The following is a 17,297-nucleotide window of genomic DNA, read 5'->3' on the forward strand; positions in this document are numbered from 1 at the left end:
ATTTTAGGCGAGAAATAAGCAATCCAGTTGCTGAATCTTCACTCATACTAGATCTACAAGGCCCCATTTAAAAGTTTGTTCCGACTTCGGTTGCCGTGCCGTGTCCTGTCTCCCCCCATGGGAGACAGGACACCGCGCCCCGATGCACTGGGACTCTTGCACGCTACTTTCATGCCGAAAATAGAAAAAAACCTCACAGCCATTACTTTGTCATTAGTTTACCTCATTATTTGACACTTTGGCCGCGTCTAATATCAACATCCGACATTCTGACATTATATATATGACAGAAAATAAGGAAAAGCATGACAGGCCTCCTTTCAAATAATTCACATCTGTCGGAGAGGAGTGCATGAAAATCCTGCTCATTTCACTTAAAGAAAGACCCAGATTTAGCAATTATTTAATAATAAATAATAAATTATTTAATAAGACATATATTCTCAAAGCGAGCTGAATACGTTTTTTTTTTCCGTTTTTTTTTTTTTGCCTCGCCAAGATTTTGTTTTCTTTGCAGCGAACAATTCCACTCTCGTTCCTTATCATAACATTCCATCTCCATAACCGTCTCCCAGGGAACACCAAGGACAAGATCATCACGGAGCTGGACAAGATCCAGCAGGAGCTGAACGAGCACACGGAGGAGACCCGCGACCGCCTGGACGGGATGGACCGGGACGTGCGTCGCTTCGAGAGCACGCTGGTGGTGGAGATGGGAGACTGCAAGCGGTCGGGCGACGGGCTGGAGAAGAGGCTGTCCAAGCTGGAGGGGGTGTGCGGGCGACTGGACGGCGTGTCCGATTCCCTGCAGAGGATCAAGGACGGTATGGGGCCCGTTTTTTGGCATGGCTTACAGGTCTCCTCCTCCTTTGTTATCATGGCGCTTAGGAGGTTCCCTGTGATCACCGTTGTGATCCTGTAGAGCGTGTACTTTTGGGATGAAAGAAAAAAAGTCTGAAAAATAAGTCCTTAACCGCGGTCATTGAAAGCGAGAGGAACTACGCTTTCAACGTCCTCGGCCAAGATTTTTCTCTGACGGTCGGTGCATTCGAACCAACAAGCCTCCATTCACCAGGCTGTTTTTTCAAACGTCGGGGCGGTGCAGTGTACCGTGGAACAGAGTATATCCTTAACCCTAATATAGCTTGATTGAGTGAATTGAACTAAATTAAATTTTCAAATGCATTCCAGATGGGGCGGGTAGTGTTTCTCAACCGTGGGCCCTCAGAAGGCTCCGTCTCTGCAGGTGTTCACTGTCCTCCGCTACAAACCAGTACACACCAGCTGATCCCATGAATACACACACACACACACACACACACACACACATACACAGAGACACACATTCTTCACGGTTCTAAATAGGCGTTATAAATAGATCTGGTGAAATGCTGGTACGTGGACCCGAAGGTGTACATGGGCCGCAATAATATGAAGGACTCGGATCCCGTACAAACAAAGTTAACTACATTGGCAGAGTGAAACTGTGCAGGAGTGTCCCGTCACTAATTTATGTCCTTTCAAGTAAATCCTGCGATTCTACAAGATAACAAGAACAGATCAAGTCGTTGGAGACAACCCCGAAAATTGTGTTTGCCAGATTTCTGTCCGCTTAATTAATTCCATGCGTGGGGATGCGGAAAACGGCATTGTTTTGTGTTTCAAAACCTTCTTTGTGTTGGTGTGCGTACAGCGGGGTTCTGTCATCTCGTGTGTTTATGTTGCAAGACAAACCTCCAGTAAGCATCCCTCCACATGCGGCGTCGGTGGGGCCGGCTCTCAACATGCATCCGCCTCCCAATTCCCAGGGCTGAACAAGCACGTGTCCGGGCTGTGGAGCTGTGTGAACGGCCTCAACTCCACGCTCATCTCGCACGGAGGGATCCTTGACTACATCCAGACCAACCAGCTGGACGGAGTGCACGGCAAGATCAAGAGCCTCAACTCCTCCGTCAGCCACATCCTCAAGGAGCTCCGAAGCTTCTCCGAGCAAGACCTGACCGGTGAGCGGCTCCGACCCCTGTCCCTTCTCCTCCGCCTCTACACCCACGCCTCTGCATTCTATTCTTTTCTTTTTTTTTCTTTGTTCCTCTTTGCTCCTTTCGCTCTTCCTTTTCTCTTTTTTTTTTATTTCTAAAAGATTAGTTCCGCAAGTTCTCCTTATGACCGTAGACAATGTAGGGGTAGCTTGAATTGAATTATATTTACTAGGCGGTGTTACCATGTGGGAACGTATAGCTGCAGCAGTATAACAGTCTTGGAAACAAACAAGCCCTTGTCACCCGCTTCAACTGGGAATTTTTTTTTTGTTGCCAGTAACTTATAAGCTTATTGGATTGATTCCCAAACCCCTCCGGCGATTTCCATGACAGAATTTGAGAATGTTATTTACGGCCGAGGTTTTGGAACGTATTATGAAACTCTGATGGGGTCGTAACAGAAACCATTTTTCAAATCAGTGTTGACCGGCCGGTGAAGTATCAAACAATGACTGTGTGTTTCCACATCTACCTACTGCTCCGTGCGCTTTTTTCATATCGCCGCACTTCCTGTTGGGGCTTTTTCCGTCTTATTCCATTTCCTTGAGCTTTTCTACAATTTCACTGACAAGCGAAGTTCCTTCTAATGTCAGAGCCGCGTGTCTCTTAGCTTTGGCCGGCGTTCTAACATAAGGTCTGGCCATACTGTACGAGCTGGATCAGAGTGTCAGCTGAATGTCAGAATATGTGAGCTGTAATGATGATTTAATGAGCACCGCCGGAGAACAGATAAAGTTTATTCCAATTCCCCCCGTAGGTCCCGTGTTGCTGCACAGAGGTTTGAATGTGTTTAATCTGTATTTACTGTAATAACACTTAACCACGATCCGTCCGAGAAATCAGCTCTCGAAGCCAGCGGGGCAATAAGTTGGCATTTTACGAGTTTTAACATTATTTTCCTTAGATTTAAACAACAACAAAAAAATATATATATATTTATAAATGGACGACGTAGAACGGATTGATTTTTATTCTGGAACCGAAAGGCACAAAAAACACCAAATTAAACCTGCAATCCTAGAAACCCTCTCATGTTCTGCAGCAGCCCCGTTCACTGTGAATATATTCCTTTGCTGTCCCTCTTTTCTGCCATCCTACGAAAATCACTTATTTCAAACTTGACATTAAGATCAGATGAGATAAGATCATACTTTATTAATCCCTGGGGGGGGGGGGGGCAGGAGGGGGATTCAGGAAATTAAAACGGAAAGAAGGTACAATGCTATACTCTTTGCCTTCTGGCGTCAAGACGTCTGTCTGTGAGATACAGCGCGGTGTGTGTGCATGAAAGGTCCCAGATTCATTATTCGGACGCAGAGCAGCTTCCAGCGGCAAAATACACCGAAAAATACCAAACGTCAGGCAGAACTTCGAGAACAGGACGATGCTTTATTATGTTATTTAATCGGTTTGGTAAAGTGTCACTCTCAGTCAAGGAATAAAGTGCTCGTAGCAACCAAATTTAAATTAATTCTCAATACGTATCGTATAATGTGTATTGAATGTATTTAAATCAAGTACACAAGCACACACACACAGGAGTGTCGTCCTTGAGGCGGACCTGCTTCACTCTCCCCAGTAGCAGCGCGGTGCAGAAAAGGAGGCGTATGCCAAAATCACCTGCGCCTCTTGACTTGTTTCGTTAGGGATGGCGACAGGAAGTAGAAGTCTCTAAGTAAAAGACATTTCCACTGATGGAGGAGAAAGGGGCTGGAGTCACCCTGAGAGCGGGACCAGGCGGCCGCGTGCACACACACAGTGGGATACTGCATCGACCTGTCTGTTAAGGGTTCCGCATGAATCCAGATTAAAAAGACCGATCTTCTTTTATTTTTTTTGAATGCTTCTGCTGCCTCTGTGATGCTGTTGCCGTCTCTTCAAGTCTTGTCTCTCGTCCTATGAATTGACTTTATTTGTTGCCTTTCAACGGGAAAGAAGACTCATTTTAAACGTGCTAAACAACACGCTGTCTCGTCAAGTGTCTGTGTTGTCTGCTTGTTGTTGTCCATTCTTCCCAAAGTGGTGGGGCCCGAGAAAAATTATTATTCTGTCGGCGTGGCCTGCTGGGAGCTTTTTGCAAATACATGTAGGGTCTATGTTGATACTGTTGTGTTTTAGATTGGGCAAAATGTTTTTTATTTGTGAAACGGACAATAAGTACTATTATCATGTATTTCGAGATCTCAAGGTGTCCTTGTTTGACGGTGGTTTGACTCCCCACTCCCTCTGCCACCGCAGGCCTGCCCGGACCCCCAGGCCCCGTGGGAGAGAGAGGCTTCAACGGGCTGCCGGGGCCGAAGGGGCCCCTGGGACCGGCCGGAAGACAGGGAGACAGCGGCCCCCGCGGCCCGCCAGGTACGGGAGGGCCACAGAGAGGGGGAACCAGATCGGTATCTGCGGGGGGTGGAGGAATGCACGAAGGGGGGGAGGGTAAAAGGTAAGGAGCGAGGATGGATGAACTGTATGAAGAAGGGGGGAGGAGGAGTAAAGACGGACAAGGGGAGGTCAGAGGTCGGGGGTGACGCCTGTGACAAAAAGAAGTACGTAGGATGAAGGGATGTATCACTGAAGGAGGTGACAGGAGAGAAAAGAAGGACGAGGAGCGAGGAGGAAAGTATAAATGAATGACATTGTACACGCAAGATGGATGACACTAGAAGGCGAAGAGAGGAGGTGGAGGTGGAGGTGGGGAAGGCAAATTTTGGGACGAGGAGCGGGGCTAAGCCTTCGCGTCCGGCGCAATAATTCAATGTGAACGTCCCCATAACAGGAAGCACTTTCCATTCTCAGAACAGCTGTGACCCGGGGCGTAATGAGGAACAGACTCGTTCATTCAGCCACTCGCTCAGTCACTGGGTCACCGGGTTGCTGCCTTCTCTAAACGGCTGCTCTCTTTTCTTTTCAGGACCCAAAGGTGAAACAGGTACGTCTTTGTTTCTATTGGAGCTCACTTGTCAGGCGTGCGCGGACCCGCTTAGAAGGGAATCTGCAGTTTTCTCGCGAAAAGGCCTTTGGAGAACGAAGAAAGTGGGAAGGAGCGGTCGGTCCGCGGGGGGCCGACGCCTTGCGGGCGCTGTTTTGAGGTTTTCCATTCAAAGCAAAGAGTTACTTCAGCATAAACAACAACCGTCTCCCAGAGTGGGAGTTGACTGCTCTCCAGATAGATGGAGTTCGACCCCTGCCAGTCGGTCATGATCGCACTCATTGAACTGCCGTGTCCGTGTCAAAACAATAATCTTTTATTGATTTTACCAGGATGCTGAAAGGGACCGTTCAGCTTTTTAAATCCGTCAGATCCGTTTGTTTTCTCTGAATCCAGCAAACGCCGCAGCCCAGCTCCGCGCAGTGTCGCAACGCTAAATGTTTGGAGGCGGCTTTGAACCCCGGTAAACCGCTGAATTCCCCCTTGAAATGGCGTTGCACAATGCTTTTTCGTGGCAGCCTCCTGGAAAAGTGTTCTCCACGTTTTCCTGGGTTTCGGCGTTATTTACGTTTCTTTTATCGTCTTCTGTGATCCATGAAAGGGGAAATTCCCAGTTCAGCGCGGGAACACAATCTTTGCAAATAACCGACTCGAGTTCCTCAACCCGACGTGCTACAGCAGAAGGGGCCCGTCGGGAATTTGCCGTGATTCCGATAACCCTGCGTGAGAGATTCGAGTGAGGTCATCGGTTTAAAAGTATTGTTTGACTTTTGCCTTTGCGGAAAGATTAATAAAATACCAGTAAAGGGGGAGTGAAAGCTTCATTCCATTCTATTTCTTCTCATAACTCCCTTGCGGTGTACGCCGCTACTTCATGTCTGAGATTAATAATGCGACAGTGTGCAATATAACATTTATATAGTCCACAATGAATCTGTTCCACGTGAGCATGGTGTGTTTGGCACTATCCGCTGCAGCGCATAAAGCCCTGTTGTTATTGTACTGGTTGTGTCCGGTGTGTGACTATATCTCAGCATCATTCTGTCAGTGGAAGACAGAGAGGGCGGAGGCTAAAATCCCTGCTCTGGCTGTTCCCTCAGGCGTACCCGGCGCCGACGCCATTTCCCCCAAGCTGTCATTCTCGGCGGCCCTCACTAACCCCATGGAGCGGGCCGGAACCATCTTATTTGACAAGATCTTCGTCAACGAGGGAGACTTCTACGACCCCAGGACGGGTAAGTCCGGCTCGCCCCGTTTTTCCCTCACCCCCCCCCCGCGCGACAAGCCGAAACGGGGCGTGAACTGTCTTGGCTTTCGCAGGGGTCTTCACCGCTCCGGTGGACGGTCACTACTTCTTCAGCGCCGTCCTGACGGGACACAAGAATGAGAAGATCGAGGCGGTCCTGTCCAAGTCCAACTACGGCATGGCCCGCGTGGACTCCGGCGGGTACCAGCCCGAGGGCCTGGAGAACAAGCCGGTGGCCGAGGCCAACACCCCGCCGGGCTCCCTGGCGGTCTTCAACATCATCCTGCCGCTGCAGGCCCAGGACACGGTCTGCATCGACCTGGTGATGGGCAAACTGGCCCATTCTGTAGAACCCCTCACCATCTTCAACGGAATGCTGCTCTACGAAGATATATGATCGCCCCGACAACCCCCCCCCCCCCCGCCCCGGGCTTCTCCGGTGCCTCCCTATGAACTTCTTGACAGGAGATGAGGAGGCGAGAGTGAGACGGGGGAAGCGGCGGCTAAAAACAGACTTTCAGCGACTTTAACAGTATGAATTTTTCACATTGGTGTTCAGCTCACGGTGAATAAAAGAACAAAAGAGAACAAAAAACGACGGAGCCAGAGAATGTTAAAAAAAAATAAAAATAAAATAAAATACTTTCAATATGAGATATTGAAAGCGAACACAGAGAGGGGTCAGCTGCCTAAATTATGACATCACTTCCTTTGTTTCGTTCCTGGCTCTCAGAGTGATGAAGTGATGAAAGCACACAGACTGCTTGACTACGAGATGTTGTCTATGAGACTCTTGCCTTCCGTGATCCACGCGACTGCCTTGCATCTTTAAGACGTGCTCTTCACAAAGATTTGAACTGCTGCAGGAATTGTTCTAATGGGTTTTTTTGTTTGTTTTTTTTGTTTTTTGTTTTTTTTCCATGTTATTATTATAATGCCTGGATTTGTATCACTACAAAATCACAAAGGGCTAAAACTACAGCAGGTTTTTCATGCACCAAAGCCAAACCGGAGGTCTCTGTGACTTCCTACCTAGCCGTCCCGGCTGTCGAGTGATTTCCTGCCAAAGAGCCAGTGCCTGTCGACTCAAAGTTCAGCTCATCAAGAAGGCAGCTGTGCCTTTCCAAAGGCAAAGCTGATTTGGTGACGTGATTGTGCAGCAGGGATCCCCGGTGGAGCGTCTTACCAGGCATCTCTCCTTCAGGTGCTGCACGGATGCTATGCGGATTGGGATAGTTTTTTCAGAGAATGGCGCACTATTAATATAAGTCCCAGTATTTGTTACGTATTTTCCTCAGCACTATCTGGATCTCAAAACCAACGCGACAACAGAATAAAAAATTTAAAAAAACTAAGTTGTCAAAAGAGGTGACCTGATCAAGAGGTGCAATCCAAGACCCAGTCAGGGTTTGAGGTGAAAAACAAAGTCTGTGTATTTGTCTGGTCTGGACGGAGGCGCTGAGCTGTCTATGGTTTGTTATTGTGTTGTGATGAATTCACGTTGTGAATGTTTAATTGTCTATATCCAAGTGCACCTTTCTCGACGTTTCTTTTCTACCTGTTTTGTTGGTTTTTTTTGGTTTTTTTTTTTTTTATATCCTGTTATGCGCCTTTGACCACGAAAAGTCCAATGTAAAGGATTTAAATTTATTGAAGAATTTTCTCAACATACTATAAACACGCAGGCAGCACAATGTGATCGACGAAACACAAAATGTCAGCAGCCGTCTTCACTTGTAAAAACAGACAAAAGAGACGTACACGAGACAACTGTCCAAAATAAACAAATTCAACCAAATAAAAGGTGAATAGCCTGTGTAACAATCAATGTATTCTTTATTGTTCTTCAAAACCAATCCACTGACTTCCCATTTTACCCTTTCAAACATCTCCAAAAGTGGAAGGTAGAAAGGGGACGACGGGGTCCTTTGAGCACAAGATCATGTACCTTTCACAGCTTCTCTGGTCTAACTTTGTTTGAGTGGTGGAGCATCTTTTAACCAGGGCCTCACTAAAATGTTGGTTCCCATCGTTTGAAAATGTTCATAGCACGACTCTGTTCTTGCTTCTCAATGTGATTAAATGCAGTGCAACGATCACATCTTTTAGCTGCGAACATGTTAAATATCCTTTTTATGAAAATGGTATGCTCTTAATATTGCAGACAGTCTTTATATGTCGTACTGAAAAATCTGCTCTTTTGGCTACATCTGTGCTAAAGTAAGAGACTAGAAACGGGAAGTTGCGTCACTTCCTGCTGACGACCTGCCGTTCTCAATGTTACGCTTTGTGGTGGAGACTTGGCAAAAAGTAGTTTTATTTAAACTGCAGTATTACTGTTAATCAAAACATCTTTATCGAGACACAAGGGACTGTCATGCAGGTCATCCCTTTTTCGAAAAGTAGTAAAAGTGAAGTGAGAAGTTGCAACAGAGTGGTAAGTTTCTCGATAGTTAAGCGTCCAGCATAGTCATGCTATCTACAGTTATAAACTGTGGGAACCAACATTTTAATATGGAACTGGGTTGAAAAATTGCGAGCTCCGGCAAGTTTGCCAGGTGAAGAGTTGCCAAAATGAAAATGGAACTTAATCGTTTAAATTGGTAGCAGTGACCAATCATTCAGGAATGCGGTGACAGAATAATATTTTTAGCCTCGCAGCCGGAGAGTAGTGTTGCGTTGCAGAAGGAAATTGCAGAGTCAAACATTTGTTGTCACGAGTGCCAGTCTGCAGGATATTGTGTTGCACAGTTTAATTTTGCAATGAAACCCTAATGCCCAAAGAAAAACAGCCCTTTTTGCGGCGAATAAATAAACAAATACCAATATCGGGAGGCCCACGGAGCCGGGCGGGGACCGGGTGGGGACCGGGTGGGGACTGGGCCGGGACCGGGCGGCTCCTCTCGGTCGCCACCAGGTTCCTCCAGACGCGCGATGGAGCGAGCGCTGCCGAGGGCAACATGGAGTCAACAGAGCGCTCCTCTTTTCTATTAATGGAGGGCGAACGGGGAGTGTTTACACAAGGCAATGAAGAGGGATCTCCCACACACGGACAGAAGAAACAGGAGGATGAGTCCGTATATACCGTCAGTATTTGGCACGGCAGACCGTGTGAAAGATTGTTGTGCGGGTAATTCACGGCACCCTTGTTGCTTTAACCGCCTCAATGTCCTCGATTTGTTGGGTTTAAGGTCAGTGCCGCGTAGACAGTCTCTGGTTCGCGTCAGAAACTTGTCACATCGTTCTTTGCAATGACCTGTATGTTGTGTTTGAAATATGTTTAAATTGAATTGCAGCAGCGAAGGGAATTTCCAGTAAGTGCAAGTTGGAAACTCCTCTCCACCCCGCTGCACCGAAACGTCCAGACCGACCCATACCTCTTGATGATCGCTCAACCGGGCCTCCCATAACGTGATATGTCACCATTGGTCTGTCGATAAATAATGTTTTGATTGCTGTTGAAAATATGATATTCTACTGCAATCAGAGGACAATTGGACTAATTATGAGGGGCTATTATGGGGGCCCTACGGCTCGTCCAGGTCTGTGTTATTGGAACCCGATGAAAGGGAAAAAGGCAGAACTACTCTTAGGCGTCTTGTGGCGGTGGAAGTCACACCGTACTGTGCAGTCAAATCTGTGTAGGGGCAATTTAAATTGTTGCCATACAAATTGATAGCTTGGGTTTTTAGGAAGGAAAATAGTGCAATCAAAGTCATTAGCCTTTGGATCCCAGCCTGACCCAAGGAGCGAGAAACTGGGTGTGGTGTGCGGATGGTGTGGTTTGAGCAGCCACACCTGACCTGGGTCTAGGTGATTGGGTCAGAGTGGCTGCATACCTGTTGCTCGTGGTTTGGTCTCACGAGCAACAGGTAAAACCCCCATCCCCCCCACTCGCTCAGGAGAGGAGGCCTTGTCACGACACATGTCTATCTGCTCCTGGGCTAATTCCATCCAGCCCACTCTCTACAATAAACTGTCTAAAAACCCTGTCGTCTGTGTCTCGGTGCTGGAGGTCCCTGAATATGCCACTTGGGTGGCGTGTGGTTGGCAAAACCACCGCAGGGGTTTTATATCGGCAGAGAACTTGTTTCATATGTGCAGAAAACCTACAAAGACACCAAACTCCTGTTCAGAAAAACCTTCGAAAGTAAATGACTCTACGTAAATGAAAGAAAATACGGCCACATTCTTCCCCCGAGGCCATTTTAGTGTGACATGCATGCATTCCGCTGCAATTACCTCAATGTACTGGTAGTTGTTTGTTGTTTATTTGGTGCACGAAATTAGACCCAAATGCAAAGTTTAACACAGCCAAATGCTTCAGACACCATCCAACGTTACATTCCACAGCGGGGGCTCGTGCATTCGGATGAAGTTTTAGTAGCAATCAAGCAATAAAATGCACAATTCAAGGAAACTCAAGTGATGATGACAGGGAGTCCCGGAACCCGATTTTTGTTTGGGGTTTTGCTAAATAAATCAGTTGGAAGTGCGGTTCCAGTGTGCAGCCCGTGCACACCGGTCTGCGGAGCTCGAGCTGCGACCTCGTGGAAAGAACAACATTCCTGTGTCAGTCAAGTCGGAGAAGGCAGAACGATTTATGATAAGGACGATTTTCCAGAACATCTCATGTTGAGGTCCCACACGTGGAGTAGCATGGAGCCATGCAAGGCATTCAGTAAGCCGTTTGTCTCCAGGAATGTCAGAGAAAACACATAACGCATAAATAAATACTGATCTATACTATCTGTGGGGTAAAAAAAAGTATCAAAGCTGCCGCCATCACTCACCATCTATCTCTTGGACTTCAGAGGGTTAGCATTTAGTTAAATTCTAATTGATGTCCATTTTGCCCTGGGAGGCCCCCGGGTCATCAAACTGAGCCCTGCGTTCTTTTCTCCGTGACTCTCAAAGCTCCTCCTCAGCTCCGCTCGCACACACTCCTTGTTCTACGGCATCATATTGCTGTTATAGCCTTTTTTGGCGCGCTAATCCTCCCAGAGCTTTCGAGCCACGGGGAAGCGAGCGGCTCAATCGCAAATCGCGGGCTCTTACCTTGTGGAAGGATTGGCCCTTACAGAGACAATCAAACAGATCAAAATCAAACGAGCTTGTGGCGAGATTTGGCTGAAGACGTTTCTTCTAGGAAACCGGAGGGGAGTGAAATCTGCCATGATGACTAAGGTTTCTATCCTGCTGCTAGGCAGGCAGTAGAATATAATCTGATAGTAACTGAGAGCTCATTATATAATAATGATAATAATAATAATAAGAATAATAATTATAATAATGATGATAATGATAATAATGCTAATAATAATAATTATTATTATTATGATAATAATAATAATAATAATAATAACAAACAAACACACAAGTGGATACAACCTTTCACAATGTCTCCAGGAATAGTGTAGTTATTATCTTTATTCTGGTAAATGTTGGTCCCAGGACTCATCTAACCGTTGCTTTACTGGTGCTTGTGATGTTTTTTCTGTCTGTGCTTATTTATTCATTCAAGGTTTGTTCCTTCGTTGCTCCTGTTGGAAGTCTCTGCGGATGGAGGAAGTCCTCCTCAGTGCCTTCAACGAAAATGCCTCTATGTGTGTGTCCTCGCCTTCATTTTCTATTTAATGAGAGGAGATTGAACTTGATGAAATAATGAGTTGCTTTCAACTTGCACTGGGGTATCACACTGTTTTTATATGGAGCCCATCACTGGAAACAACTGTTGCCTTGGGGGCCAGCTACTGGGAGGCCGAATCACACACACACACACACACACACAGAACCACACTCGATTAACACGCCTTATCCCCTTTCTCGCGGTGGTTGTCTTTCCCCAGCCTTTTGGCCTATCTGTGTCTTATCCCTGATCCAGCCCTACAAAGCCTGGTATTCCGTTTCCCCCGACGCCAAAGCCAAACCTTGTTTGCCTTCCACCGCCGAGAGCCCAAATCCCTTCCTGCCGGTCACACTAGAAAAAAATAACAACAGCGCATGAAACCTTGGGAGGGGTCAAGAAGGACGGGCGCCGCCAGAGCCACGCCGGCTGATCTGAGGCCTCTGGGTTTTTATCCGCGGAGGGTTTCAGGACGACTTAGCGGCTGACTCGCCGGCCGACTTAACGCCGGCCAAGGGGACTTCAAAGTGGAGCTGCGGCTGCGTTTCCCCCGTTTCATCACGGTGTGAACACGTCCACAGAGAGAGCACTTCAGGGCGTGTTGAGGACAGGTTACCCTACTGCTTTTTGAGTGAACACTCAACACAAAAAACATCTTTCAGCATTAGAGAATCGCGGCAAGATCCAAGTTGATCAAACCCCAGGCCTGCATCACAATTAAAAAAAAATATATATATACACACACACACACACACACACACACACACACACACACACACACACACACACACACACACACACACACACACACACACACACACACACACACACACACACACACACAGATTTAACAGGAACTTAATACTATTACTGAAAACTAACTTTGCACTTTATAGCTTTACAGAAAGAAGTGCCGTTCGGCTCCCACTACACTTGAGAACGTTTTTTAGCTTTCCTATTTTATCTGAGAGACAATTTTAGAAAATAAAGCTACTGTGTGATGTACAAAAATGTGTAACACTATCAACACAGGCAAAGAAAACATAGAATTGAATTCACAAACTCTTTCACTCAACGAATCATCAACAATTTGCGAGACCCTGTCGCCGAACACTTTATTTTTGATCTGGTGCATTTTTAGATTTAAAAACACCTGATTATCATTGTGAAACAAAAAATATATATATTTTGCAAACTTTTTTGGGACATTATTGAATACATTAGAAAAGGCTATTGAGAATATATTTAATTTCAGGTGTTCAATTTCATCGCCATCTGTGGCTTTGATTGAACATTTAAGAATAAAACACCAAAATTCTGACGATGTCCGTCCCTAGAAATCTCCGCTTAAGTTCAAACCACGGAAAAAACAAAAGTTGATTTTAAACGATTCTCACATTCACAGATTCTCATCACTTCACTGCTATTAGCAGTCAATAAACAGTGACAATCACAATAAGAGCCTGACTGCAGCCTCCAACCGTTTGGTACCTGGAACTGACTGAGCCACAATTATCACAAAATCTGTTCCAAAAAGAAAAAGAGAAAAATACAGAAAAAAAAAATAAAAACATCAAAGTCAATGGAAGAACTGGTTGAAATTAAATCGTGTCCCAAAATAAAAGCAAAAAAACCTTTCAAGCTCGTGAACAAAAGGGGGATGAGATTTGTGGATGAATTCAACACCCCCACGACAGCAGCCTTTCAAAGAGAGACCCGAAATCTCAGCAGGAAAATAAACAAAACTTTTTATCTTTTTGTTTGTTTTGTTTCCACTGCCATGGAGTCTCTGTGCACTTCTTCACCAAGTCGATGGTCTTTGTTTGTTTGTTGTTTTTTTTTTTTTACATTCACTCGCTTGTCACTTCTCGTCTTTCTTCGTCACGATGCCGTCGTAGCCGTGGACACCGCACTTCCTGCCGGCGATTTGGCATCCGAAAGTCAAGGCTTCCTGGAGGCTTCCACCTGCGGATAAAGAGAGGGATAAAGAGAGAGAGAGAGAGAGAGAGAGAGGGAGAGAGAGACAGAGAGACAGTGAGAGAGGCAGAGAGGCAGAGAGAGAGAGGGAGAGAGAGAAATGAGAGTGCAAGAGAGATGGCGAGAGAGAGAGAGTGAGTGAGAGAGGGGGGGGGGAGACATTGAAAGTAGGACTAATGATAAATGATGCAGTCAATACATTGAAAACATTCAAAATTACCAAAGAGAAAAGCCAATTAATAAAAAAAAAATAAGAACAAACACAAACAGATACGCACTGAACATCTTTACGGAATATTTCTGATTTCCCTAAAACTGCACAGCAGGAGCTGCTTTTCATCTGCAAAGCAGCTTCCTGTTATGACCATGTTCGGTTCTGTTGATAGTGCTTCAACACAAGCTATACATGAGATAAGACTAAACTCAGGCCAATTTACAAATCCTGATCCTATAATCATTTCACGGGCCCTGACAGAGTTTGGACCGCTACATGGAAGCATTTCTATATTTATTTAGTGCATAGTAATAATTCATAATTATGATTTATACCTTATATACCCATAACAATCATTTATCCTGTGCATAGTTGCAAATCACACTTTGGCTATTCTGTAGTTTTTTTATATATAAATGACAATTTCTGTTTTATATTTTTTAGCTATTTGTATATATTTTCCAGTTTTTATTTACATATATTTCTACTGATTTTGTATTATATTTTACTTCCCTTTCTTTCTACATTTTTTTTTTTATTCTCCATTTTTTTCCAGACTGTTAAGCATTTTATATGGAACGTGCCAAACCTGCTGATTCTACGTTCAAAGCAAAAATTGTAGAAAGTCCCATTTAAGTCGAATAATTGTTTGTGTATTTGGTGACGCCTCACCATTGGACAGGGTGTAGATCACCGCTGCGTTGAAGGTGTCCCCCGCCCCCAGCGTGTCCACCAGGCGCTCTGGGGGGAAGGCATCCGAGTGGACGACTACGTGGTCAGGACCCATGGCGTCGGCCCCCTTCTCGGCCCAGGCACAGATCAGGACAGCCCTGGAATGCAGGAGGGAGAGGACCCGAGGCATGAGGGGCTTCAATTGAGCAGACAGACAGACAGACAGACAGACGGATAGACGGATAGACAGACAGATAGATAGACAGACAGACAGACAGACAGATGGAGAGATAGACAGACAGATAGATGGATAGACAGATAGATAGACAGATAGACAGATAGATAGACAGCTAGACAGACAGATAGACAGCTAGACAGACAGATAGACAGATAGGCAGACAGATAGACAAATAGACAGACATAAATCGACAGATAGACAGATACTTGCAGTGTCACAACAGCTCACAATAATAAAGCAATGGAATAAAAATATAAAGCAGACATAATGACAATATATGAAATCATTTGAAAATTAACAATATAAACAGTTAACTGTAAAGAATACAACATGACACAATACTGTACACTAAACCTAATGAAAACCAACAAACAGAGCCTAAAAAATAACAGGGAAACTATTCAATAAATAGAACTGACCCAAAAAAGAAACCGGAGAAATGGTCATATACAATAACTATGAAAAAACTATAGAAAATGTACCTAAAATAAACAAATGTCAATAAAACTAAAAAACAAACAAAAAAAATAAAAATAAAGAAAAATTTCAAACATTCTGCAGATTCTTTGGAAGTTTTCTTTCAGACAACTTGGAAAATTTTATTCCATTGTTGTTATAATGCACTCCTGAAGGTTATATATTGACTTTATTTTCCCCTTCCCAAACCCTGTGAGTGCACTGTTTTTTCGTGAGCGCAGTACGTTTGGGTTTGGTTTTGGGTTTGTTGACGCTTTTGTCGTTGCTAAGGAGCTGGAATTCAATTGAAACCTCCTTCTCCTCTGCAAAATGTCAAAATGTTCTCATGGAGTATTTTAAACTTCTGAAGCTGTAAACAGCGAAATAAACCCGAAATAGTTGTTCACTGTAACTCGGGACGTTCGGTCGCCCATATTTAGTCGCCCCCCCCTCCCCAAAAATGTCTTTCCTACATCCGGACGGTGGACAGTGTCCCCCCTCCCTCCTGCCTCCTCCCTCCTCCCCTCCCCTGCGACTCACCCCTGCCTCACCCGCCGGTACAGGCCCCTCAGAGCAGCCTCCGCCGAGTGGAAGCCAAAGTGCACGGCCACATCCTTACTCACAAACACCTGAGGACGCAGGGATGGAAGAAATACTGACAAAAATAACAAGGATATCACCAAATACATTGAATTTGTTTGAATATCATTCCAGGGAAATAATTATCGAAAATCAATTAAGCAGCTCTAAGCGCTAAGTTGCCTCTCCTGGGCGCAAGAATTCCCAGAATTCCATTCACGTTTCCGTTCCCAACGTCCTGGTTTGACCTCGTCTTTCTTTTCTCCAAACTTCTTCTTCTTCTTCTGATTGATTGATTCTGATTTTTTTTCCTCGGTCACTTGAGGCGATGGGGATATTTTCCGTTCTTTCTCGTGAATACTCATCCATATCCACGGCTTGCTGACCACAGCTCGTTACACTGCTTAATCCTATTCACCGCCTTTCACTTCTTAAGACTTTTGCCGGGAAAGGCGGCACTGGATGGAAACAGCTGAAAACGGAGCACGTGAAATGGCTGCTTCTTGTGCCGGAGCAGAATAACGTGTAGAATATGGGTCAATTATGGAATCAATAGACTAAATAATCTTACGGATCATCACTTAATGAAGGGCACACACGCACGCACGCACGCACACGCACGCACACACACACACACACACACCACGTCACCGTGGGAGAACAGCTGGTACAGAGGCTCTCTGGTCTTCTCGATCTCCACAGACACGGTGATCCTGCGTTGCTCTGGCAACGTGCTGTTGTACAGCGCCACCTGCTGGATCATCTTCACCTGTTCATCCGCATTTCGGCCCTGAACGGAGTAAGCACAGCTGTATATGTGGAATATGTGTTTCTTCTTTCTTTTTAAATCACCCCGGGGGGAGACGGGTGTAATCCCCCATCACTCACCTCCCAGTGGATCCACTTGTAGTGACTGAGTTCCACGCGGGAGAAGTCGTCCGGCGTGACGTCGGGCAGGTTCCTGACCCGGCAGCACAGAGAGAAATGTGTTTTATTGACAAAACCACACAGACAGACAGACAGACAGGCAGACAGATAGACAGCAAATGGAAAAAAATGTGTTCAATATCTGGAACATGGCCTTCTGCCTTAGACATCAATATCTCTTCCACTATCTCAAATTCAGCAGTAGATTTAATGAAAATTAAGTTGGCAAAAAAAAATAAAAAATCTTTCACCTGAGTTAATCGGGTCGACGTCCAAATATCTGAACACTGTACAAAATGATTCATGATAATCAGGAGAATTGACTCAATTGAAGCATTCCACATTTTGGCAGGATTATGGTTTTTAGAATAGTGAGTAATCATATAAGTGTCATTAATTA

General features: G+C 45.3%; 2 protein-coding genes across 2 annotated transcripts in view; one reads left to right on the plus strand and one right to left on the minus strand.

Annotated features, from left to right (window-relative positions):
* Positions 1-8,234, plus strand: part of emilin1b (elastin microfibril interfacer 1b) — a 42,017-nt gene extending 33,783 nt beyond the window's left edge. The window contains exons 9-14 of the mRNA XM_079997800.1: positions 576-824; positions 1,809-2,003; positions 4,278-4,394; positions 4,945-4,962; positions 6,063-6,197; positions 6,283-8,234. Coding sequence (XP_079853926.1) covers positions 576-824; positions 1,809-2,003; positions 4,278-4,394; positions 4,945-4,962; positions 6,063-6,197; positions 6,283-6,605 — 1,037 coding nt within the window. The 3' untranslated portion in view covers positions 6,606-8,234. The remainder of the gene's footprint in view (positions 1-575; positions 825-1,808; positions 2,004-4,277; positions 4,395-4,944; positions 4,963-6,062; positions 6,198-6,282) is intronic.
* Positions 8,235-12,938: 4,704 nt separating this feature from the next.
* khk (ketohexokinase) overlaps positions 12,939-17,297 on the minus strand; it is an 8,927-nt gene continuing 4,568 nt past the window's right edge. The window contains exons 4-8 of the mRNA XM_079997650.1: positions 16,859-16,931; positions 16,614-16,760; positions 15,932-16,020; positions 14,698-14,855; positions 12,939-13,799 (exon numbers count right to left, since the gene is read on the minus strand). Coding sequence (XP_079853776.1) covers positions 13,696-13,799; positions 14,698-14,855; positions 15,932-16,020; positions 16,614-16,760; positions 16,859-16,931 — 571 coding nt within the window. The 3' untranslated portion in view covers positions 12,939-13,695. The remainder of the gene's footprint in view (positions 13,800-14,697; positions 14,856-15,931; positions 16,021-16,613; positions 16,761-16,858; positions 16,932-17,297) is intronic.

Source organism: Zeus faber (genome assembly GCF_960531495.2).
Source record: "Zeus faber genome assembly, chromosome: 3".
NCBI lineage: Eukaryota > Metazoa > Chordata > Actinopteri > Zeiformes > Zeidae > Zeus > Zeus faber.